The sequence below is a fragment of the Sorex fumeus genome, unplaced genomic scaffold (assembly GCF_029834395.1).
Source record: "Sorex fumeus unplaced genomic scaffold, SorFum_2.1 ptg000094l, whole genome shotgun sequence".
Classification (NCBI taxonomy): Eukaryota; Metazoa; Chordata; class Mammalia; order Eulipotyphla; family Soricidae; genus Sorex; species Sorex fumeus.
This window is the reverse complement of record NW_026606151.1, coordinates 8,837,483-8,863,458: the sequence shown is the minus strand read 5'-3', so window position 1 is coordinate 8,863,458 and position 25,976 is coordinate 8,837,483. Positions and strand designations below refer to the sequence as shown.

General features: G+C 51.2%; 1 protein-coding gene across 1 annotated transcript in view; it reads right to left on the bottom strand.

Moving 5' to 3' along the window:
- Positions 1-248: 248 nt before the first annotated feature.
- GMPR (guanosine monophosphate reductase) overlaps positions 249-25,976 on the bottom strand; it is a 49,533-nt gene continuing 23,805 nt past the window's right edge. The window contains exons 5-9 of the mRNA XM_056132488.1: positions 19,779-19,860; positions 14,248-14,354; positions 10,994-11,036; positions 8,069-8,228; positions 249-869 (exon numbers count right to left, since the gene is read on the bottom strand). Of these exons, the coding sequence (XP_055988463.1) occupies positions 689-869; positions 8,069-8,228; positions 10,994-11,036; positions 14,248-14,354; positions 19,779-19,860 (573 nt within the window). The 3' untranslated portion in view covers positions 249-688. The remainder of the gene's footprint in view (positions 870-8,068; positions 8,229-10,993; positions 11,037-14,247; positions 14,355-19,778; positions 19,861-25,976) is intronic.

Here is a 25,976-nt window from a genome sequence, read left to right as displayed (position 1 = left end):
GAAGGACTCCAGGCCCAGACCAGGATCTCTGTAAAGCCCTGGGTCTGAGGGAAGGCCTGAAACTTTTCCTGTAAAAGACCTTGGGAGGCAGCTGGGCTGGGGGTGGGGTGGGGTATAGGTTATAGGATCAGGGAACCTGAGGACCAGCCTTCAGCTGAAGCAGTCAGCCCCCTCGGTCCCCTCCCCTCCCCCACCCAGTTTCCACGCCCACCTCATTCCTACAAATGCAAACCAGCGGGCACCACATCTTAAGATAACAGCATTATATTAAAGTGAAACCTTCTTTGTAAAAAGCAAGAAAAGGTGCAAGTGTTAGTCTTAACAATGAGGTTCCGAGATCCAGGCCACTGGGCTCTGACCTCTGGCCCATCATGCCCAATTTGGGGCCCCCTGGAAGGCACTGGGCGGGTGGGGGAGCCCCAAAAGCCTCCAGGTAACAGGACGGGGAGGAGGCGGCCACATTCCACCAACCAGGAGGAAGCGATGAAGAGGAGGGAGAGGAAAGCAGGGGTGTGTGTAAGTGTGTGTGTGTTTGCATTTGTGTAAAGTGCATGCGTGTGTGAATGCATGCGTGTGTGAGTGCATATGTGTGTGTGTGTGTGTGTGTGTGTGTGTATGTGTGTATGGGGGAGCAGCGGGGAGGGGATGAATGAGCTTCCAGAGGCCGGCAGGCAGGTTGTCCAGGAGGTCAGCTGAACACGGTGTTGTGCTGTTGGGTGACCCGGATGAACGTGGCCCTCCTGCTCAGCTCTTTGAGTTTGGCGGCCCCCACATAGGTGCAGGTAGACCTCAGTCCCCCGAGTATATCCAGAATCGTGTTTTCCACATCCCCTTTGTAAGGCACTTCCACAGTCTTGCCCTCAGAAGCTCTGGAAGAAAAAGGAAGTTTTTTCTATTAATCTGGGTTCATTTTTTGTTGGCTTAAGACCCTAGTCAGGGGCTGGAGCGATAGCACAGCGGTAGGGCGTTTGCCTAGCATGCGGCCAACCCAGGTTCGATTCCCAGCATCCCATATGGTACCACGAGCACCGCCAGGAGTGATTCCTGAGTGCAGAGACAGGAGTAACCCCTGAGCATCGACAGGTGTGACCCAAAAAGCAAAAAAAAAAAAAAAAAAAAAAAAATAGAAGAAGAAGAAGAAAAAAAAGATCCTGGCCAGAGGGCAAGAGACCCAGGCAAAGGGTTACAGCACTAGCCTTGGGGAAGGTATTTGCCTTACATGTGACCTATTTCACTTTGATCCCCGGGCACCATGTCCAGTTCCTTTGAGTGCAGCCAGGAGTGATCCCTGAGCAGAGCCAGTCTGGGTGTGACTCCTCCCCCGAAAATGTCCCCAGCTGGCATGATTCCCAGTTTTGTTACATGAAACAGCTCCTGGCACTCAAGCAACAAATGCCAATCTGGTGCTGCCAGCATCTCAGGCACAGAGCGGGGCCTCACTGTCCTGCTCACAGAATCAGCACTTTGCAGCACATAGCCCTAACCCCAACACCAATATCCAAGCAAGTCCCAAAATGCCCAGCAGGAAGTAGACAAGAGCCACCCAGCCATCCCCTCCAGAGTGCCGTCCTACATACGAGACATTGGCCGGCAATGACCATCTGCCTAGAGAATGGGCAGAATACTGTGATGGCAAAATCTCCACCAATAAGGTTCCAATTCCTGGGGCTGAAGTGATAGCACAATGAGTAGGCCATTTGCCTTGCACGTGGCCAGAGCCAGGTTCGATTCCCAGCATCCCATATGGTCCCCTGAGCACGGCCAGGAGCAATTCCTGAGTGCATGATCCAGGAGTAACCCCTGTGCATCGCTGGGTGTGACCCCCCCCAAAAAAAAACTTTAAAAAAAAGCCAAAAAAAAAAAAGATTCCAAATTCTGGGAACTCTCCACCAATAGGGTTCCAGTTCCACCTATGGGGCTCTAAGTCAGTGAACTCTCCACCAATAGGACATCATTGTCACTTTCACTGTCCTCCCGTTGTTCATCGATTTGCTCCAGCAACATCTCCAGTAACGTCTCCATTGTGAGATTTGTTGTTACTGTGTTTGGCATATCAATTCTGGGAAATCCCCACCCAATAAGGCATCAGGTCTGGGAAACCCTCACCATACGGTTCCAGTTCTACCTATGGGGTTCCAGGACTTCCGGGAACTCTCCACCAATAAGGCATCAATTCTAGGAAACCCCCACCAATAGGGATCCAGTTCCAACTACAGGGCTCCAATTCTGATAAAGCCCCACCAATGGGGCTCCAACTAGGAACCACCACTAAAGCTCCACATCAGCCACCGCCTGTCTTTCTGGAGATGGGGTTTTGGTGGCTCTGTTCCATACAACTGGCCTCCCTGAATGTAGACAGGAAAGGACACTACCTGTCCACCCCTCGCAAACTGTTGAAGAGAACGATGGACTCCAGAGGACTTCTAGACCACTGCAGGGGAAGGCACAGAAATCCAGGTGGCCTGACTGTCCTTACTGAACACTGCTCCCACGTGTCACAAGCCACCAAGCATCATTGCTTGAATCCACAGGTCAGGTCCCTTCATTGGGGGTGGGGGCCATTCCAAGTCCGCCCCTCATCTGTGCAACACGCTAGCCCTCATCTAAAAGGCTCAAAGCTGGAAATTTCTAAATTAGGAAAATTCTAGAACTTCCTTGGGTGGGGGGTGGGAGTGGGGGCGGCAGAACCAGCAGATCTCGATCAGAAATTCTTGACCTCAGTTTAAAAAATGAGCCATGAATATGGTTTCCAGCAGGATCTTCACCACATACAGTGGCCTACTGAGTGCAATCTGACTTCTGAAACCAAAAATCAAAGTGGGTTTGATACTGCCCTCTTTGGGGGAGGGGGTATTGCTGGAACAGTGGGGAGGAGGGGGCAGTGGTGGTCTCCGGGGAAGCTGGAGCCACTTTCTGACTGTATTAGTTTAAACACGGTAGATAGCCAGGGGCTTGCGAGTGATTTTTCTGAAAAGGACGCAGTGGGATGGATAAGCTGGAGGAGGGAAGGCTTGGTACTAGAGTGGGCTCCCCTCTCGTGGCTGGGGTACAGCAGTAAGTATGGAAACCCAGTCACAGGGCTTGGAACATGTGATGAGCAGGACATGACATCTCACCTCCCTGCCCTCTGCCCTCAGCCCTGCAGTATCTGCAATGGTAGCAGAATCGCGTTCTAATAGCTTCCCACGGTCTTGCCGGCACTTCCCGGAGACTTCCAGAGTCCCATCGCTGCTTCTCTGCAGACTGGTGGAGGCCCCTTTTATCTTCCGTTTCCTTTTGGGGAGGGGGGAGAGTGTCCCACATGCAGGTGCTCAGGAGCCACCACTAATCCCAGTGGTGTGCAGGGGACCATGTATGTCCTGACGTGGATGCAACCCCGGATTCCCGCCGGCAAAGCAGGAGCTTAGTCTGCCGAGCCATCGGCCCGGCTCAGGGACTCTTGGTGCAAGTCATTTTGTGTGGTTGCTCCAAGCTTCCCATCTGTGAAATGGAGGGCTTCTGTTCTGTCTCCAGGGACAGCATGAGAGCAAAATGGTTAATGAGTGACCAGGAGCTGGCCATGCATAAAGCCGCAACGGCTCTGTTTTATAAGATAGAAAGGTCAAGGTGGAACCATTCTCACGAGACCGAGACCAGGAAACAGTCTCCCCCAGGGGTTGGGGAGAGAGGAGTGGCCCAGAGACAGACAGGGGAGGTAGAGACAGACAGGGAAGGCAGAGATAGGCCAGTCGGATGGAACCCAGGGTGCTCAAGCTGCTTTGGGTGGAGCTTCTGGTTCCTTCAGTCCTTCCCCTCCAGAACTGAGGCTTGACAACTCTGACCCTTTTGTTTCCTGTTACAAGATAACCCGGCTGAATGCTGCTGCAGCTCTAGAGGATTCTTCCTTCCCTTCCCTTGTGTTTGTATTGGGGCCTTGATGTGGCCTTCCCTGTACCTCTCTGCGTGCCGAAACTAAATGCAACGGTTATTGGGCAGACACAGGGGCTGGAGCGATAGCCCAGCGGGAAGGGCGTTTGCCTTGCACGCGGCCGACCTGGGTTCGATTCCCAGCATCCTATACTGTCTCCCTCAGCACCACCATGAGTGATTCCTGAGTGTGTGAGCCAGGAGTAACCCCTGTGCATAGCTGGGTGTGACCCCAAAAGAAAAAAAAAAGAACTAGAGGGCAGATACAAACAATGACAGCAGAAAACTGACAGACATGTGTGTCCAGTAATACACCCAGGGGTCACTGAATGAAAGGTATGGCCACTGCAAGAGCTTGGAGCCCACACGACAGGCAGGACCAGGGGCTGCTGGTGAGGCTAATATTTAGTCCCCAGGGAGCAATCCGCACCCTCACCCTCTCCCCTGACAAACTGCAAGTTCACCCCACAGCCTGAGCTAGGCTGCCTGTGGAGGGTGTCTAAAGTTTCCAGGATGGGGCTGGAGTGATAGCATAGTGGGTTGGGCATTTGCCTTGCTTGTGGCCAACCCAGGTTGGATTCCCAGCATCGCATATGGTCCTCCAACCACTGTTAGGAGTGATTCCTGAGTGCAGAGCCAGGAGCAACCCCTGAGCATTGCCGGGTGTGACACAAAAAGCAATAATAATAATTAAAAATAACAAAGTTTCCAAGATACAGGCAAAAACAAGTCTCTCCTCTTTCCCAGCTTGACTCCCCCTCGATGGGACTTTATAAACACTGTTATGGGGGTTCCTCTTCCCCCAGACAGAAAAGACTGGGGGCCTGACCATGGATGTCAGTCTCCTTCATCTGCCACAGGGCAGAGGTCACACACGGTGACCCCTCCCTCGCTCCCACAACCTGTCTTCCTAGATTCTGAGACTCCCCCACCCCACTCCCATAGCCTGTTTTGAAACTTCAAAATGCATTTGATTCCATTTTCTGAGGTTCTCTTTCTAGATTGTGTCTAAGCAGCATAGCTCCCATTCCTTGTGGCCTTCAGTCCTTTTTCTTCACTAGTTGCATGTGGCCGACCCAGGTTCGATTCCTCTGCCCCCCTCGGAGAACCGGGCAAGCTACCGAGAGTATCTCGCCCACACGGCAAAGCCTGGCAAGGTACCTGCGGTGTATTCGATACGCCAAACACAGTAACAACAAGTCTCACATTGGTGATGTTACTGGGCCCGCTCAAGCAAATCGATGAACAACGGGAGGACAGTGACCCCCCTCCCAAGACACACTTTTGGGTGCAGGAGAGATGAATAGGAAATACAGTATTTTACTACATAATCATTGCCATCACTATAATTCTCACACTGTTTTTAATAGTGGCACACCTGGGGGATGGGGTGGATAGGGCAGGGATTGGGGCCACACCAGCCAGTGCTCTCAGCTCTGCTCAGGGGGGCAGACAGGGGGCGCCAGAGCTCAAACCCAGACTTCCTGCATGCAAAACCTGTGCTCCCTTCCACTGTGCCTTCTCCCCAGCCCTGGGACATTTTTGTTAAGCTCTACATAATGGTCACACTTTTTTTTTTGCAATGAATCAAAAAAAAAAAAAAGAATGGCATGAAGTCAGTGATGACTGGGTCATGCAATGCAATAAGAAATGCCCTCCAAGGTGGGCTGGGGTATTTGTGCTGGTGCTGAAAACCCAGGGGAGAAGCTGGCAGCTTCCTGGGTCCTGGATGCCAGCAGTGAGCTCACGCCCTGAGGGCTTCAAGGATGCCAGGCCCCTCCGTGTGCCCTGCACGGGCAGAACACTGGGAGGAACAATGGCAAATTTCCGGAGGCAAGAGAAGGTCTTAAAATATACCCACAGACCATTAGCATGGAAGAAAAATGGAAGACTGGGATAGCACTGGCAACTGTGGTTGAAAAAAAAAATATTCTGAAGGCCACAAGGAGAGCTCCACGGGCCAAGTATGTGCTTTCCATCAGGGAAGCTTGGATTGGACCCCAACACCCCAAAGTGATGCGTCACTGGGAATGACCCCAACCACTGGGCCAGGAATAGCCACCAAACTGCCAGCCATGGGCCCCAAACAAACAAAAATTATGGTGTGTTTTTTTATTTACTTATTTATTTTTTGAGAGGGGGGTGTCACACCTGGCTATGCTCAGGGCTTAGTCCTAGCTCTGCACTCAGGGGATCACTCCTGGTGGGCTCCGGGGACCATCTGAATTGCCAGGGATCACACCTGGGGCGGATGTGTGTAAGGCAAGTGCCTGATCTGCTATACTATCACTCTAGTTCCCCAAATAATGCTGTTTTATTTTCTAACAGTAGAGAGCCAGAGAGATAGCTCAAGTCGTGAGTACATACTTAGATGTGCAAGGTCATAAGTTCAATCCCCAAAATGGCCCAGTCCTGATCTCCTCCCCTCACCCCACCCCCAGCTCCCCACCACCACCTGGTGGCCCCCCAGCACTGCTAAGCGGGGGTGTGGGGGGCCCTCGCTAAAAAAAAAAACAGAAGTGGAAAAGTAGAAGTGAGCACGTTTTCTGCAATGAAAGTCAATTAAATGGCTCAAAATGCTGCCAGGTGGAACTGGAAGCACAGGTGCATGAAACCCTGTCATTAACATACTGGAAATAACGGTCTTCAGGTAAAAATAATAATAATAATAATAATAATAACAATAATAATACAGGAAACACTGCCAGAGACTGCTGTGAGCCCCGTCTGAGCTGCTGGTGGTGAAGCTGCCACTTCCCGCCCTGCCCGTGTTCACACGCAATGGGAGACCCGCTCTTCAACCCAAGTTCCATGGCCTGGACCCAGCCCAGGCCAGGAAGGGAAGGTGACCAGGGAAAGCTGGCACAAGGACATGGCGGCATGATCCCTGGCAGCCCTTGGGAGTCTGGAGTGCAGCCTCCAGGCTGAGCTGAGCTGGCATGAGCCAACTCACCTAGATCTGCCCCCAGACCACACTTGCCACCACTGTCCCAGAATTCCGCTTGTTTTTCCCTTGGAGGATCTTCAACTCAGCCATCGTAGGTTGGATAAAAGTAAGCGCAATTCATTCAGAGACAGAGACACAGAAAGACACAGAGACACAGAGAGAGAGAGAGAGAGAGAGAGAGAGAGAGAGAGAGAGAGAGAGGCAGCCTGGGGGCTTGGGGGCGATGGGAAGGAAACTGGGGACACTTGTGTTGGGAAATGTACACTGGTGGAGGGATAGGTGTTGGAACACTGTATGACTGAAACCCAATCATTAATAGCTTTGTAAGGGCCTCACAGTGATTCAATAAAAATAAATGAATGAAATAAAAATAAAATAAAATTTTTAATTAAAAAAAGTTAAAAATAGGACTGGAGAGATAGCATAGCAGGTAGGGCATTTGCCTTGCACGCAGCTGACCCGGGTTTGATTACCAGCATTCCATATGGTCCCCAGAGCACTGTCAGGAGTAATTCCTGAGTGCAAAGTCAGGAGTAACAACTATGCATTGCCACGTGTGACCCAAAAAGCAAAAATAATAATAATAATAATAAATTAAATATAATAAAAAATGAAGGCTATTGGGGCCCAAGAGATAGGACAGTGGGTAAAACATTTGCCTTTCATAAGACCTACCTGGGTTCAATCCGCAGCACTGCATTTGGTCCACTGAGCCCCCCCGCCAAAAGTGATCCTTGAACACTGAGCCAGGAATAATCCCTGAGCCCCTGCCAGTAATGATCCCTGAGCACAGATCCAGGAGTAATCCCTGAGCATCACACACACACACACACACACACACACACACACACACACACACACACGAGAGCTCTGAAGCTGTGTTTTCTTTCCAGTGGTACTGTACTATCGCTCTGGCCCCAAGACTTAGAGAGTTTTGAGATCAACTCTGACCTGACTCTGTAGGAGGCAAGAGAAACAGGTAGATCTTGGCAACAAAAGGGTTTGGAGGGGCCGGGGCAGTAGAACAGCGAGTAGGATGCTTGCCTCACATGTTGCCAGCCCAGGTTTAATCCCTGACACTACAGATGGTCGCTGGGTCCCCACTAAGAGTACAAGTAAGCCATGAGCACTGCTAGGTGTGCCTTGCCACCCCCCCCCCCCCAAAATACAAAACATATAAACCGACAAATAAAAGGGTTTCGGTATTGGCCTCACCTGTACTCTGCAACTCCTCCCGCATGTTTCTTCATGGCCGTGTCGGAGCTCATCCCATAGAAGAGCTTCAGCTTCTGCCCATTCTTCTCGATCACCTCACCGGCACATTCGGTATGGCCCGAAAACATCCCGCCCAGCATAACAAAATCTGCTCCGGCTCCTACACCCCAATAGCAGGACCAAAAAATAAATACATAAAAAAAAACAGCAGAAAAGAGAGCTCGGAGAAGACAGCTCTTCAAAGACCCCGCTGCTCCCCCAGGAACTGCCCTGCCTCCAAATGTCGTGAAGATAAAGGCCTGAGGGTGTGCTCCCTTTGTGAAGAAAAGTACGGGACCCAGGACACTCAAAACTGTGACCCCTTGTTTGTTCATTGCAGCACTCTTTACAATAGCCAGAATCTAGAAAAAAAAAAAAACCTGAGTGCCCGAGAACAGATGACTGGTTAAAGAAACTTTGGTACATTTACACAATGGAGTACTGTGTAGCAGTTAGAAAAGATGAAGTCATGACATTTACATATAAGTAGTACTACATGGAAAGTATCATGTTAAGCGAAATGAGTCAGAAAAAGAGGGCTAGACATAGAAAGATTGCTTTCATCTGGGGAACATAAAGTAACAAAATAGGAGACTAACACCCAAGAGTGGCCGAGATTAGTACCAGGAATTTTGCTCCATGGCTTGGAGGCCAGCCACACATGCTAGGGGAAAAGAGAGCTCAGATAGAGAAGGGAGCACCAAATAAAGGTGTTGGGAGGATCCTCCTAGGATGGGAGAAGCATGCTGAAAGCAGACTACAGACCAAACATGATTGCCACTCAATGCCTCTTTTGCAAACCACAACACCCAAAAGGAGAGAGAGAACAAAAGGGAATGCCCTGCCACAGAGCAGGGTGGGATGGGGGGGGGGGGGGTGGGAAGGATACTGGGACTGGTGGTGGTGGAAAATGGGCACTGGTGGAGGGATGGGTACTTGACCATTGTATAACTGAAACACAAGCACAAAAATTTGTTAGTCTACAACTGTACCTCATGGTGTTTCACTAATAAAAATTAAAAAAAAAACATGTGGACCCTCCCCCCCCACACACACTGGCTCCTTGCCAAACCACTGGACAATCCCCAATGGCTTTGAATGACAACCTTCCACACAGAGGAAAGCAGATGATCAGAGAAGCAGGAGGAACTGGACAACAGTAAGAGCTAGACAAAACCTGAGAAAGACATCGTGGGATGCAACTTCAGATGCAGCTGGACGATGCTCGGCCTATGATGTCCCCAATGGACATCTGGTCTACCTTAAGCTTTCTCAAACTCTCCCTGAGTAGCTGGACAAGGACAGAGTCTACCTCCCCGAGTAGAGTCCGGGCATAAGCAGACAGCACCCGTGTCCTCTCTACATGTCAAGCAAAACTTGATGCATCACACTCCACCACTTATCTCAAACCTCCAGAATGATTAATATTCCATGCAAATCAGCAAATAACACAATTTCCAGGCAGACATTAGCCGACACTGGGGCGTTAACGTTGCCTTTGTAGACCGTGTGGGCATGGGACCAGGGCTGGCTCAGTGCAAGGTCCCCAGAGTTTGTGAGAGTGTGTGACACAGACCAGACCAGAGTGACCAACACTGGGTTCAAAGAAAAGGGAGCACATGGAAACAAATGAATTGTCCACTATATATATATATATATATATATATATATATATATATTATATGGATAGGCTCTCCACTAACAAGTCAGAATCTAGCAACTTTTCCCAAGCCCTTTGGAGGGTTTACATGTAGAAAATGAAGATATCCAAGAACAGAGCTGAGTAAGTAATTAGGATGAAGAGCAGACCCTGTCCAATCCCCTGACAGGGAAATGAAAATACAGGAATCCCTGAGCAGTGGCCTGAGTCCTTCTATGAGGACATCAGCAATGTTCTCCCACAGGGACTTTCCCAGGGGCTGGAGGACACTCCTGGCGATGCTCAGAGCTTCCCTGCTCAGGCCCAGAGCTATACTGGAGCTGGAGAGAGGGGTCCCAGGGTGTTGGGTCAGGAGTAGCCCCAAGCACCGAATCCCTCCCCCCCCCCCACCACCAGTAAAGGCCTTGCTGGCATGACTCATCAGGAGTGACTGTGAGCATACAGGGAGCCTGAGGCCCCATCCTCGCTCCTGCCCACCTGCAGACCCTGACCACAGCCAAGTCAGATGGACAGAGGCCACCAGTGTCTGCGATGAGCCTGGCGTCTGGCCAGAGGGCTGCCCACTTTACTAGTCTCCAGGACTGCTGCTAACCCAACTGCTAAAAGCATTCCCTCTGCTTTCCTCCCCATTGTCTGACCCGAGAGAGAAGACACAGGGGCAGGGCGGATGGTCTAGGGGGTCAGCGCTGAACCAGGGAAGCCCTTGAGTCTGAGGAAGGACACTGCATTCTTTAAGGATGCCTCCACCAAAACAAACAAACAGAAAGGTGAGGGGGGTGACAGAGAAGCTTAAGAAAAGTCAAAGGCCCCAGTGGCCTGCAAGTCATTCCCCCCCACCCCCGTACCCCCCTACTTCTGCTGCTGCTGCCCCCAGTGAAAAACAGCTCCTTTGGGGAAAACTACCAGGGACAGATTTTCCCTTGAGCACCCTCCCCAACCCCTCCAAGCTCCACCCCAAAGTTCTGGGACTTCATCCCGGGAACCACCTTCCTCCACATACTTGAGATTCCTGCTCCTGGCCTGGAGGATGCCGCCCCAAGTTCTGTCCCTGGGTCTGCCCTGCCAGCGAACAACAGTTCCCAAAGGCAAGCCGGGCCCCAGGACCCCAAAAGGCTGACAGTGAGGGCAAGAAAACTCAAGGTCAGGTAAGTGCAGAAACTTCCTCTCATTCTGCCTCACCCCCTAGGGCTCCCCCAAACCCTCCCACCTCCCCACATATCCCTTACCAAAGGCTTTGGCGACATCTCCTGGGCACGTGCAGCCTCCGTCCTGCAGAGGGAAGGTCAGAGAGAGGCGTGAGCATCTGCAGGAGGGAACGGACCCGGTAACTGGAAGTCGACATCTGTCCCCGCCAACACCCTTCACCAAGAACAGAGGGCTAGGCCCACCCCACCGAACCGCTTTCTGACCCACGTCCCCCAGGGAATGTACCTTCCCTTCTTCCCTCCAGCATCTCACATCAAAAAGAAAATGACACACCAGGGGCGGCCCATCCCCCCGTTCCCTATGTGGCTGTCCCCTGTCCTGCCTGGTGGGCAGTGAGCAGAATTCCATACCAAGAAAAAGGACAGGGTGCCATGGCTTTAGGATTCCAAGTACGTGTGTCTCCTCTGGCGCTCTGGGAAGTGGCAGCTGCCTGGAAACCCCATCTGGGGAGCTAACAGCCTGTGACCCTTCCCTGGGTGCAGCCCTGGGGCCAGAGCGGCACACAGGGAGTCTGTTTAAACACCTGCCACGCGGTCTCGGGTTTCGAAAATGCAGAGACCACAGGTCAAGAGCTCGTCACAAACACAAGGGACACTGTTGGGGACGGAGGGCCAAGATGCACAGAATGAGGGGACAGGCAGGAGGGGCAGAAAACAGGAGCTGGAAACCCAGACAGCTGATGTGGAAAACCACAAAAACAAGGGTCCTGTGGGTGCTTATCTGGTTGGCTTCCCCCTCCCCCAAGAAAGAATCCCCTTGGACAAGCCCACAACCAAAAACGTTTGTCGCGATATACCCGCGGATATGTGGATAGGTTTTAGCCCTGTGAGACGGAGATAACTAGACACATGAACCAAGGATGCTTTTCTCCTCCCGGTAATGTTTATGGGACCAGAGCAATGAAAACCGGAAGTGAAGGAGAGTCTAGATCTCAACCCAGGAGGGTGTTAGTCCATCCTTGCTAATGGGGCGCAGGCAGGATGGGGCCAGTTCCACGCTTTCCCCCGTAATTCCAGGCCTTTTCTCTTCTCTCTCATGTTCTCAATCCTCCACAGTGCCCCCACTTCCACCCTGACCATGTAGGGTTGGTCCTGGGCAAGTAGCCTCATGCCCAGGCTGTAGTGGCCAGCAGGGCCTGGCGGAGATCTGGGAAGGGCACGGGCAGTGAATGACAACAGGACACTCCTGCAGAAGCGGAGAAGCCCTGACTGGACAGCTGGGACCCCGCTCGGTGTCTATACGGAACCCGGATTCGGCCACACAGGCTAGTAGCAAGCGGTTCAGTACCAGGCTGGAAGATGACACGTGGGATCCTGGGATGCTGAGGATCACCAAGGCCACTTGACTTTACACACACACACACACACACACACACACACACACACACACACACTGTGCTATTTTGGTGAATTCCATATACAGGGTGCTCTGAGGGCTAAGCTTCAGAGGGGTGTGTGTGTGTGTGTGTGTGTGTGTGTGTGTGTGTGTGTATGTGTGTGTGTGTTTGTGTACGGAAGGTGGGGTATAGCCCCAACACAAAGCTACAGGCAGCACGAAGGATCACTTACAGCGTGGGAAAACAGGGCTTCAGGAAGTCAAATCTCCCCAGGGCAGTCACCTGACTTTGGCAAAAGTCAGATGTGGTTTTCTAGCAGTCTTTTACACAGGAGTAGCTCAACAAGCAGATGTGCATTAGGCTAAAAACCCAAAGGTAAGGGAATTGGATGGAGGGCCAGACAACTGCCAGCCACCAAAGAACCTGGAATCAGATATTCTAGCTTCTGGCACATAGTAGATGCTCAATTAATACACGGGGCTGAAAAGGCTGGGCGGAAGGACTGGAAGGAGCATGGGAAATCAGGGCGAGGCCGGAGATGAGGAAGGGCTCTTCCTTCACTCGATGGTCACCTGGTATCCAGAAGAGGTCACCCTGGGCAGCAATGCAAGGAGGCTGCTCAGGGCTTGAGTGAGGCTTGAGGGAGCTAATGCATGTGGAGGGATTTTTGTTCTGTTTTGTTTGGGAGCCCCACTCAGCACTGACTTGCAGCTGTACTGGCTCAGTACTTGGGGGTCACTCCTGGCAGTGTGGGGATCAAACCCCGGCCTCCATATACAAAGCATGCTGAGCTTTCTCTCTGGCCCACATGCAGAGATGCTTAGACATGAGGCTGAGGTGATGTGTCAAAGGGCTGGAGTACTTGCCTGGCGTGCATGATGCCTGAAGGACCACATGCTTCTACCTAAGAAGAAGGGAATAACCTTAAAGGCCCCCAAGTACATAGCTGGGCCTGAAGCACCTGGACCATACAGCCAAGTAGCTGAGCACCACTGGGAATGGCCCCCAGGCCCCTTGAGTACTGCCTGACATCCTCCACTACACACACACACACACACACACACACACACACACACACACACACGCCCAGAAAGTTCACAAATCAGATCTCAGGCGTCTGAAACGCTCTGTCAAAATCAAGTAAACAGCATTCCACAGGGCCACGTACCGGAACTGCAATGGGCCGGGTCTTTTACTTAGTTCCTAAACTCATCTATCAATTATTTCCCGGGAGCATCCGGCTGAGCAACTGTGCCAGTGGAAAGGTCTGAAGACTTCATGCAGTCAAAGCACCTGTTTTGCTACGGGCCCACCGAACGGGGGCTGCTCCTTTGGGTGCACATCAGAGACAGAGAAGGACGCTGCCAGGCAGCAGAAGCTGGAGTTCACTGTGCCATGGTCTGCCCTGCTCTGTGTCTCCTCTCAAAGGGCACGGACAGGCGAATGCCCAACCTCGGGATGGAAAAGCAGCTGTTCAGAAGCATGATGCTTTCTCAGCCCTTCAAGTTGGCCTTCTGCCCCCGACACGCCACTGGGCCCAGCATCATGGGAGACTAGCCAAGCAGCAGTGGACAGATAAGCAGATAAGGCAAGGTTGTCCTGGAGAAATTGGGTCCCCGAACACGGGACAGTGCTGACTCGCAGACAGCTGCCTGTGGATCCTGAGAGTCCGGAGGGGAGGGGGGAAATTAGGGTCCTGGTGCTACATGCCCGGAAGCTTCCAGAGGGAGAGGGAGGAACACACTGCCCGCCTCCTCAGCCCTGTCCACGTCCTGGTCAGACTTCACATCTCCGGAGCGAGAACTTTCTCCGGGTGGTTGACCCAGTGTGGTCACCAGCGCCGGGAGCCAACCCCGAGGGCAGACTCACGGTCTCCAACTTCTGCCCTGGCACCCCCCCCCACCCCCCCCCACCCCCCGCCACATCCCCGACACTCACTGAGATGATGTGGCCCTTCAGGCCATGGGCTGAGTCTGCGCACTCGATCACTGCGCTCAGCTGCGGGTAGCCCACTCCAGTCTTGGTGCGGGTGGTACACACGGAACCTGGGGGCCGGACACAGGGACAGGCGGTCAGGGCGGGCAGCATGTGGCTCCAGTGCCCCTGAGATCCTTTCTTGGGAACAAGCTTTTTATTTTATTATTATTATTTTTTTTTTGCTTTTTGGGTCACACCCGGTGATGCACAGGGGTTACTCCTGGCTCTGCACTCAGGAATTACTCCTGGCAGTGCTCGGGGGACCATATGGGATGCTGGGAATCGAACCCGGGTCAGCCGCGTGCAAGGCAAACGCCCTACCCACTGTGCTATAGATCCAGCCCCTATCTTTACCTACTTTTATCACTCAGTTCTTGTCCAGTGTTATCATTTCCAGCTATTACTATCATACTGGTCCCTTCTCTATCTTACCTACCCTCTGCCCCACATACACCCGTGGTAGATTCCAACCACTGACCCGTACTTAGGGCCCCTATTTTCCCTGGCCTTGGATATTAGTCTTCTACTATCTATATTTTTATATACCACAAGTGAATGCAGTCATTCTATGTCTGTCCCTCTCTTTCTGACTCACTTTACTCATTTCCTTCTGACACATGATACACTTCATGTCCATTCACTAATAAGCAAATTTCATGATTTCATTTTTCCCAACTGCAGCATAGTATTCCATTGTGTGGATGTGCCATAGTTTCTTTATCTATTCATCTGTTCTCGTGCACCGCTTTGATTTCTCCTCAAGTGACCTCGGTGCCTCACTCTGCAGTGGGGATCAGATCACTGGCCATGTCAGGTCAAGATAGAGCAAAGCAAAGGACACATGAGGTGCAGGGAACCAGGACTCAGAAAGGAAGTCAGCCACAGACACAGGCACCCTGCCTATCCTTTCTCGCTCTCGTCCTTGTCTCCCTGTGGCCCCAGCCTCTCACGCCCGTCACACCACCCCATTCACCCCACACGCCAGAATGCTCCGTCTCTGAGGCCCCATCCGGGATCCACACCCTCCACCCAGGGGCCATCGCTCCCTTGACCTCTACTTTCCCAAGATCACCCCACCTTGGCAAACATCTAGGTGGGGGTTCCCAGTCGTAGGCCCTGGCATGACCAGCACAAGGCCTGTTCTGCTCTCACCAGCCTGCTAAGCAAGCGGGCACTTCTCCCTGGTCACCAGGATGCCTCAGATCTCGTTCCCAAGTGTCCCCCTGGGGAGGTCGCTCTCCACCAGCAGGACCCTGCAGCCCCCTGCTGGGCTGAAGCTCTGGACTCCCTAAGATCCCACCCTCCCCTCTGCATCCAGAACCCGCCCCCCCACTTCTCCTCTTTCAGGCTTTCTGGAAAATGTCACAGCTGATTGGGGTGGGGGGGGGGGGAAGCTGTTTGTCACTTCTCACTTCAAAGAGAGGCGCTCCAGTGATGACTAATGAAGCAGGTGGTTGCGTTGCCCCTGCTGGGCGCTGAACTCCCCTGTCACTAGGCTGAGAGGCTGAGCGAGGAGCATGAGAGTCGTGGGCACTATAAATAGTCCCTACAAAGGATGCGCGAACTCCACAATGAATGAGTCACTCCGAGTCGGGCCTCACTCAGCTGCTGCTCAAGGGAGATCCTGGAGGGTGGCGGGGGGGGGGGGGGGGGGGGCTTGTCAAAGCTAGAACTTCGTCCATTAGGCCCCATACTGGGGGTGTGGTGGGGGGGGGTGATGTGTGGGGGAAGAGGAGGCTGAGGGGTTCTGAGTGGCCTCCACTTCCTCTCTGGCTCCCTGCCACCCCAGTGGCTTCTCCCAGAGGCATTTGGGAACCAGCTGAAGGAAGGATACTACAACCCCAGCTCCACGCCACGAGCCGCTGCCAGGTCAGCACATTCAGCCGGGCGCAAGGCCCCAGCAAGGGGTCGGAGTGGCCTCAAGAAACTGAAGGGGCTGGGGCCACAGCCATAGTCCAGCGAGGAGGGTACGTGCCTTGCACGCAGCAGACCTGGGTTCGATCCCTGGCAGCCCGGCTGATCCCCTGAGCACCGCCAGGAATAATCCTTGAGTGCTGAGCCAGGAGTAACCCCTGAGCATCAATCAACCCTCCCCCCCAAATAAAAACAAGCAAACAAAAATGAAATTGAAGGGGCCACGGGAACACATATTTCCCCCAAGGAGAAGGATGGGGGTGCTTTTTATTTTTGGGAGTTTTTTTGCTTTTTGGGTCATATCTGGCGATGCACAGGGGTTACTCCTGGCTTTGTACTCAAGAATCACTCCTCACAGTGCTCAGGGGACCATGTGGGATGCTGGGAATCGAACCCGGGTCGGCTGTGTGTAAGGCAAACACCCTACCTGCTGTGCTATTGCTCCAGCCCCATGGGGTGTGGGGGGTGGAGGGTGCTAATTTTTAATGCTCCCCTGCTTCCCTGGAGTGCCTCCATAACGAACCTTCTATGCACATTGTCCTTTAGATGCAGAACGTTTTCTCATCCGAAGCCTTTGTGAAATGGAAAAATCCTCCCTAACTATTGAAAGAAGGGACTGCGATCTAGAAGGGTCCGAGATGGAGCCTTCGCCCTCTCTGGTCTCTGTTCTGGGGGTACGGGGCCCTCGGAGACAGGGAGAAGACAACTCTTCTGGGGTACTAGAAGGGAAGAAATGCAAAACAGAGGAGTGTTCGAGGTGGTGCCCGAAAGCACTCCGAGGTCTGAGCTGCACGTCAGGTCATCCCAAGGGCCAGGGGTCAGTGAGGACTCTGGAGGGAACAGCCTTTCTGGGTGACCCCGGCTCTGGCCCAGGCCTCTGATGGCTGCCTCTGGGGAGTCCTGGAAGCCCCTTTCTTCCACCTTCCAGAAAGACTGGGCTGGTCTTTCTCCTTGCTCTGCTTGTGTATAGCACAGCGGTAGGGCATTTGCCTTGCGCATGGCTGGCCCAGCCAACCTGGGTTCGATTCCTCCTCCCCTCTCAGAGAGCCTGGCAAGCTACCAAGAGTATCTCACCCGCACGGCAAAGCCTGGCAAGCTACCTGTGACGTATGTGATATGCCAAACACAGTAACAACAAGTCTCACAATGGAGATGTTGCTGGTGCCCGCATGAGCAAATTAATGAACAACGGGAGGACAGTGCTACAGTGCTGCTCATGTCACTGGCTGGCTTAGGTGAGTGGCAATATAAAAGCCTCATCTCGAAAAATGTCTCTGTACAGAAGGAGCTGGAGCTTTCGGAACTCCAGGAACTGTCCCTTCACATGCAGGTGGTTTCTGGAAGGCTGGTGACGGTGTCCACACCACGCCTCCTGCCCCAGGCTGGTGCCAGGCCCCTGGCTGGCCGCTTCCCCACACAGAGGCTGTCTTTTGGTTATGCAATTTTATAGTATCTATTTGTAAACCTTTTATCATTATTTTTAAATGTCCAATCTGCAAATGGACTCTCTTCTTCCCTTCTCACAATTTTAGCATCTGGTAAACGATGGATGTACAGGGAGAACATTCAGAATTGGGCTATGAAGAGCATTTTTTTTCTTTTTGGGTCACACCCAGCAATGGTTAGAGGTTACTCCTGGATCTGCACTCAGAAATGACTCCTGGAGGTGCTTGGGGAACTGTATGGGATACTGGGGCCAGTTTGGCTGCGTGCAAGGCAAACACCCTACCCACTGTGCTATGGCTCCAGCCTCCTGAAGAGCATTTTTTATGTGGCAGTGTGCTAGCAGAGCACTGGCTCAGGTGTATCTGCCTGGCCTCAGGCACCACATGACCACACACTCAGCACCGCTGGATGCAGACCAACCGCCCTGAGCATCACTGGGCCAGAGCATGGAACATCACAGTGGCACCTCGGGAATAGCCCTGGGCCCTCCAGGACTGCTGGGAAGGCCACAGAGGAAAAAATCTTAAAATAATCCATACTTGGACATGAAGAGCATCAGGCTGAGTGAAATGAGTCAGAAGGAAAGGGACAGACCTAGAATAACTGCACTCATTTGTGGTATAGTAAGAAAAAAACAAACAAACAAACATGGTATGAGACTAACATCCAAGGAAAGGAAAACCAGGGGGAGGTGGACTGGTCTACAGTAGCTTGCCACAAGCGTGTGTGTGTGTGTGTGTGTGTGTGTGTGTGTGGCAGGGGAGGAGGGGGCGAAGGGTAGTTAGGATAGAGATGGGACCACCATGATGATAACAGTTGGAAATGATCACTGTAGACCAAAACTGAGTGCTGAAAGTAGATAAAGGGATATACATGATGACCTTTCAGTATCTGTATTGCAAACCATAATACCCAGAAGGAAAGAGAGAGAGGCAAAGAGACAGAGAGAGACAGAGAGAGAAGAAAAGTGCCTGCCAGAGGCAGGTGGTAGGGGTGGGGAGGATGGAGAAGAGAAACTGGGCACATTAGTGATGGGAAATGTACACTGGTGAAGGGACTGGTGTTGGGACCCTATATGACTGAAACCCAATCATGAACAATTTTGTAACTGTGTGTATCTTAGGGCAATTCAATTGAAAATTTTTTTCTTTTCAATAAAACATGTTAAAAAAAATAATAATCCACACTTGGAAGTTCATGGCGTCATGGCCAAGGACCAGCTGAGCCCAAGAGACACGGCACCGTCCAACACCGAGACAGGAAGTCTCTGCATCACTCCTTCATTCACGCTCCCGACCGTATCTTGAAACTAAGGGAGATCATTTTTATCCCGGACTTCTGAGGAACCAGCAAGACACCAACAGACCTGCCGCAGGATGCTTGCAAGACTAAGGGCAGAATCTGCAGCAGATGTGGATGAGGCAAAGGCCATGGATCAGATGACTTCTTCAAAGGTGCCAACTGCCTGGGCCAGGGTTCAAGTCCAAATGAGGCCTCCAAGTTGCATGGCGGGTTGTCACTTGGGGTATACACTTGCTGTGTCACAACTTCAGGTCATTCATAGCCAAAGCTCTATCCTCCTCCCATATTTCTCCTCTCACCTTCCTCTTTCAAAAGTATGGGGTCAGAAATGAAATCTGTGGGGCTGGAGCGATAGCACAGCGGGTAGGGTGTTTGCCTTGCATGTGGCCTACCTGGGTTTGATGCTCGATTCCCAGCATCCCCTATGATCCCCCAAGCACTGCCAGGAGTAATTCCTGAGTGCTTGAGCCAGGACTAACCCCTGTGCATTGCCAGGTGTGACCCAAAAAACAAACAAAAAGAAGAAGAAATGAAATCTGCATTCTTCCTTCCCCTGTGAACACCTGGATGAAGGAACTAGCCTGGATCCACATCTAAGTGGTTGAGAACGTCCTTGGGGGCATCAGCCCAATGACACGTTCCACCGGAAGCTTCCACCTGAGGTCAAGGATATGTGCAGAAGAATGAGCTCACACTCGTGGAAGTCTCATTCACTCAGCATCCCTCGGGGCCGTCCCTACACAAACACACACACACACACACACACACACACACGCACACATGCACGCACGCACACTCTGAGGTGTCTCCTTCTCTCCCTCGCGCCTTACCTGGACCCACTCCCACTTTGATGATGTCCGCTCCGGAGAGAATCAGCTCCTCCACCATCTCCCCTGTCACCACGTTGCCCGCCTGTGATGGGAAACACACCACACAGCGTCATGAGTCCCAGAGGCAGGGAGGCACCACCCCTTGTGGCCCAGACTAATGATGGGGACAGGGACAGGACTCCCCCAGTGCCTCAAAGTCTTCGAAGCCTGTAATCGGTGGCCAGCCCCATGTCCTGATGGTGATGCCTGAGGCCAGAGCAGAGAGCAGGAACGCTCTGATCTTAGGCCTGGCCAGAAACCCCCGAGACTGTTCTAAGTTCGGTTTTATAAATAAATAAGTAAACCTGCGACCTCTTATAGTCTAGCCCACTGATGTACCTAAATGTTTGGTTTTAAAACACTTGCTTGTATTCTCTTATATACATTCTCCGTCCCTCTTGGAGAGCCCAGCAAGCTATCAAGAGCATCCCGCCTGTACAGCAGAGCCTGGCAAGCTCCCTGTGGCGTATTCAATAGGCCAAAAACAGAAACAATAACGGGTCTCATTCCCCTGACCCTGAAAGAGCCTCCAATATGGCAGAGTTGGGAAGGATGAGTAAGGAGAGGCTGTTAAAATCTCAGGGCTGGGATGAATGAAGAAGTTACTGGCACCCGCTCAAGCAAATCGATCAACAACGAGATGATAGTGATACAGATTTATTTATTTATTCTTGGTTTGGGCCGGGGCCACACCTGGTGGTGCTCAAGGGCTTCCTCCTGGCCCCGCATCCAGGGATCACTCCCGGTGTGGCTTGGGAGACCATATGGGGTGCGAGGGATCGGGTCTGCCATGTTCAAGGCAAGCACTCCACCTGCTGTCCTTTCTCTCTCTCTCTCTCTCTCTCTCTCTCTCTCTCTCTCTCTCTCTCTCTCTCTCTCTCCCCCCAATACCATGGAAGGCAGAGATGGAGGGGCAGGAATGCAATCTCACTGCTCAGGGGCGCATCTGAGCCTGGGGCCTGGGTTCCTGTCCAGACCCAGGAGGGTGGCTAAGTCCCATACAGCAGGACTGCTGAGCAAGCACGGGCTTCAGAAGGGGGAGCTAAAAATAAACGCGCACACCCAGAAGGGGCCGCATCTGGCTTGGGAATCGCACAAGTGCTTTCTCGGCAGGAGTCAGGGAGCGCCAAAATGCCCTTTTTATTACAACTCGGAGCCCTGTGGATTTTTCAGCTGGTACATAGGATACTTGGCGAGGCGCTTGGCTGAATTTTTACAACAGTGCATGGTCCTAACTTTGGGAAATGCATCTCCACTCATTTACCCCCTCCAATTTTTTTAACCCCTTCCTTTCTTAAATGGAAGTGCCACTGTTTTTTCACTAAATTGATTTGCAGGAGGACTTTTTCCTTTTGTACCCTAGAAAGAGTGACTGTGATTTTGTATAAATGTCTCTTGGAAATGAGTTATTAGAAAGACTAAATCTTCAAGACCGCAGGCATTAGGGTCCATGGCAGGGCTAAAACCGCATGTCTGAGGCTCTGGGTTTGACCCCCAACACCACAAAAAAAAAACAGAATAAAAGCAATGGAATCTGATAATAGAAAATGATAGAGGGCCCAGAAAGAGGCCAAAGATATGGGAATTCAGTATATGCTAAGGGTAACATTAGACACCAGTGAGAAAAAAAATATTATTTCACTACTACTAGGAAAAAGGAATTTCTTAGAAACAAGATACAAGTGGTTAAGTTATACTATTCACCAACATTAATTTCATGACGTTTAAAGGGTGAAACTAAGAATTGTATCTTCCGAAATTAATTTTTTTTTAAATCCTTAATACTTACGGTAAGCATAAAAGTAAATAAGGAAAAATATTTGCTACATAAAACTTTCAAATGTGTAGATAGAGACACCAATATTCAACTGTCAATAAATTAAACGCAAAATACCATGGTTGAGAAAAATTTGATTATAATGAGGCTATCAACATTAAACATCAATATGAAAACTCTTTCTAGTCCATAGGAAAAAAGCTAGCACCATAGGAACAACAACCCAAAAGGCATGAACATACAAATAAAGGAAATAAAAAGCCAACAAAAACAGGAAGTGCAGGAAGTGAGTACAAACAACCTCACCCATAATCAAATTTCAATTAGGATACCAGTGAGCTGAGACTTTTCATTCAACGTATTATCATCATTGTGAACACTAAGTGCTAAAGAGAAATTAGATGAACTCTTTCTGTGCTGGAGGGGAAGTCTGTTTTGGTGCAAGTTTTTCTAGAAAATAATTTGTTCATATAGTGAAAATACAAAAATATCTGTGTCCCCCCCCCCCATGATCCAAAAATACCAACTTCCAGGATCTGCTCCCAAAGAAATAATTGTAGGTGAGGCCTAGAGATTTAGGGGCATGGATGCATTAGGTACAGCAGAGCAAACCTTCTAGTCTGTTCCCTGCATGAGGATGGTACCACCCCCTACCCGTGACACTTTTGAGATTGGTTTTGAGAGAACACAGTGCTCAAACACTTTCTTTCCAAGCAAGGATAAGGAGGAATGCATAGGGAAGTCTCAATTTTGTTCAAAACTAAAAAGCAAAACAAGCACATGTGTCTACCTCAAGAGATAGGAGGCTTGGGGCTAGAGCGATAGCACAGCGGGTAGGGTATTTGCCTTGCACACGGCTGACCCAGGTTCGATTCCCAGCATCCCATATGGTCCCCCAAGCAGCGCCAGGAGTAATTCCTGAGTGCATGAGCCAGGAGTAATCCTTGTGCATCACTGGGTGTGACCCAAAAAAACCCGGGAAAAAAAAAAAAGAGAGAGATGAGGTTTTCACTAGCCTCACAGGAATGAGCCTTGGGGGTGTTCAGAAGGTCGTATGCAAGGACAGGGATCAAACCTGGGTTGCAGCATGCAAAGCAAGCATCTTGCCCCCTGTACTATCTCTCCGGCCCTTCACTAGTTCTCTCCTTTACCATGACTGAGATATTTACAGTAAACACTGCTGAACTTTCATAATGAACTGTGACAAAGAAGATGCCCCACTTGAACACTGTATCCGGGAAAGAGCATAGCAAGAAGAGGTATTCTCCTCCTTTCCTGGCTGATTGGGCTGATATTTAATAATAAATGAAAAATAAGAGCTGAAAAGCAGTGACTGCCCCACATTAGCATTCTCCAACCACCCTCCGTGGTCCCAGTGCTGGTCCATAGGTGTAGAAAGGTTGACAAACCATGGCCTACCCCTTGATGGGAACTACTGGTCCATGGGTCAATGTGCAGTTCAGGAGCAGGGCCACAGAGGGAAGAGGGCTGAAGAATACTGTTCGACATGGTTTTCATTCATTTGGGGATGGGGGGTGTTGGGGGGCACTTAGTGGTGTTCAGGGCTTACTCCTGGCCCTACACAACACACACACACACACACACACACACACAGACTGCCACACATTAGGCAAAGTTAACTTCAGAAAAAGAACTGAAGGCCCAAATCCAGATCAGCCACATGCAAGGCAAGTGCCCTACCCCTTCTGTATTATCCTGTTTTATTTTCCTTTTTTTGGGTCACACCGGATGCACAGGGGTTACTCCTGGTTCATGCCCTTAGGTGTTACTCCTGGCAGTGCTTGGGGGACCGTATGAGATGCTGGGAATTGAACAAGGGTCGGCAGCGTGCAAAGCAAACGCCCTACCCGCTGTGCTATTGCTCCAGCCCCCATGTTTTACTTTCTTATGTGGCTCCCTGACCCCTCCCTAGCTCCAGTACTGCCAACAGACCCTTTGATTACAAAGAATTTTGCTTTTGATGGAAGAACAGCACTCAAGCTTTCTGGGACTGAGCCAGATTCAATCACAAGGGGTCTGGGTGAGCCTAACGGTGGGTGGTGACATCATCTGGGGAGCCCCAGGTAGCCACCACCACAGTGCCCCCTTCTGCCTCCTTCTCTCGGGGACGAGGGTGGCTTTCCTCCCCAGGGGTCACCTACATAGAGAGAGCTGCTAGTTGGAGAAGCCCACAGACTTAAGGAGATGCCTGGAAGCTGGGGTCTACCAGAAGGTTGGTCTCTGGGAGCTGTGAGGTCATTTCCGTTGGCAAGAACAAAGAGCTGAATTTTCAAAAGGGCAATTCAGTGGGCACAGGAAAAGGCAAAGCCAGGATTAAGATAGGTGTCAGGAGTATATTGGGGGAGGATCTGTAAAGGCCCTGGCCCCCTGGTGGGCCTCCGAGCCTGGGGGCAAGTGAGTGGGGCTGAATGCTGGGCACCAGTGATTAGGGACCTGTTGGCTTATCTGGGTCCAAAGCACCACCTGGGTGTGGTAAATGCCGGATTGTCGGGCTGTGATGGGGCCCCAGTCTTTGCACTTTCACTTCTGGGGCAGCCATCAGAAGATGGGAGTGACACCCCCTCTGGGCTCCTCACTCGGGCTGTCCACACACCTCCATGTGTCTAAGCGGACAAGTGGATGCCTCCTTCCAGGAGAAGGCGGGCACGTCCACACCCCATGCTCCCAAAGAGCAGGAAGTAGGAGCCCCCGGAGCCAAGAGACAGATCTCTGGATTGGGCATGTGCTTTGCCTGCAGGAGCCTGGATTCCAATGTTATGGTCCCCAGGGCGCTGCCAGGGTGACTTTCCCTGTACGACACAGGCAGGATGGTACTCCTCGAGTCCCATGGGTGTGGTTCCAAGCCCCCTACCCTCACCAGGAAAATAACAAAACACAACCAAAAGAACCACCAAACTAAAGACTCTACCCAGGTACTTCTGAACTAATTTGAAGTCTTCTGGGCAAAATCCACAACCACGGGGGTTCTGTACTAATATATGTCATGCTTTCCTTCAGACGCCCACACTTGGTGGCAGAGTGATAGTATAAGCAGACTGGGCGCTTGGTCTGCACACGGCCCATGCAGGTTCTATTCCCATATGGTCCCCCAAAGTCTGCCAAGAATCATGCTTGAGCACAGAGAGAGGAGTAACCCCAGAGCATCGCCAGGTGGGGCGCGCGCGCGCACACACACACACACACACACACACACACACACACACGACTTCCACCATACGTTAGGCAAAGTTAGCTTCAGAAAAAGACCCAAAGGCCCCTCCTGGAATTCCCACTTACCATGTAATTTTAAGGAAATCACTCCAATTTCAAGTCTCAACTTACCCAGTTACCAAACAGGGCAGATCATTAGCTTATGATTTTCTTAGATTTACAAAGAAATATCCCTTCTCAGCACAGTTCCCTGCCCAGGAAACCGTGATCTCCAGCATAACGAGTGATGTGGATAACATGATACAGCTAGGCAGTTCGTCCTACCTGTCTTTTGATTTGATGAACACATTAAGATAAAACAGGCCCTCTTAACTCTGGGGACTTCTAGGAGTTGTGGCGGTGGTGGGGGTGCATATTTCCAGAAATCCTAGCCAGCTGCACCCACATCCTCTAACTGATGCCATGTAAACACACGCCCCCATTAAATAGTCTGAAGTTTCTGGAGCGTGCTGCCACATTTGGGGCCATGCAACACCTCCAAACTTTACAATACTGACACCCCAGTTAGAGCACATGGAATTAGATGGGAAAGTTCCATAGATGCCAACTAAACTCAATAAACAAAAGCATAACCACACAATGCTCAACGAACAACAACAGCTTACCAAATCTTCAGACAAGGACTCAATCTCCTCCTGGTGAGAAATACCAATTTTCACAAAGAGTTTTTAACTTAAGTATTTTCTTGATAACTGCATTAACCATTTTGTTGTGATGTAAAATAGTGAGGCTGTGAGGCTGTCTTCCCGTTGTTCATTGATTTGCTCGAGCGGGCCCAGTAATGTCTCCATTGTGAGACTTCTTGTTACTGTGTTTGGCATATCGAATACATCATGGGGAGCTTGCCAGGGTTTGCCGTGCGGGCGAGATACTCTCGGTAGCTTGCCGGGCTCTCCAAGAGGGGCGGAGGAATTGAACCCGGCTCGGCCGGGCTGGCTGCGTGCAAGGCAAATGCCCTACCGCTGTGCTGTCACTCTAGCCCATGTGATGTAAAATATAAAATAAAAATTAAAAAGCACTGTAGCACTGTCGTCCCGTTTTTCATCAATTTGCTCAAGCGGGCACCAGTAACATCTCCATTGTGAGACTTGTTGTTGTTGTTTTTTTGCAAATCCAATATGCCACGGGAAGCTTGACAGGCTCTGTCGTGT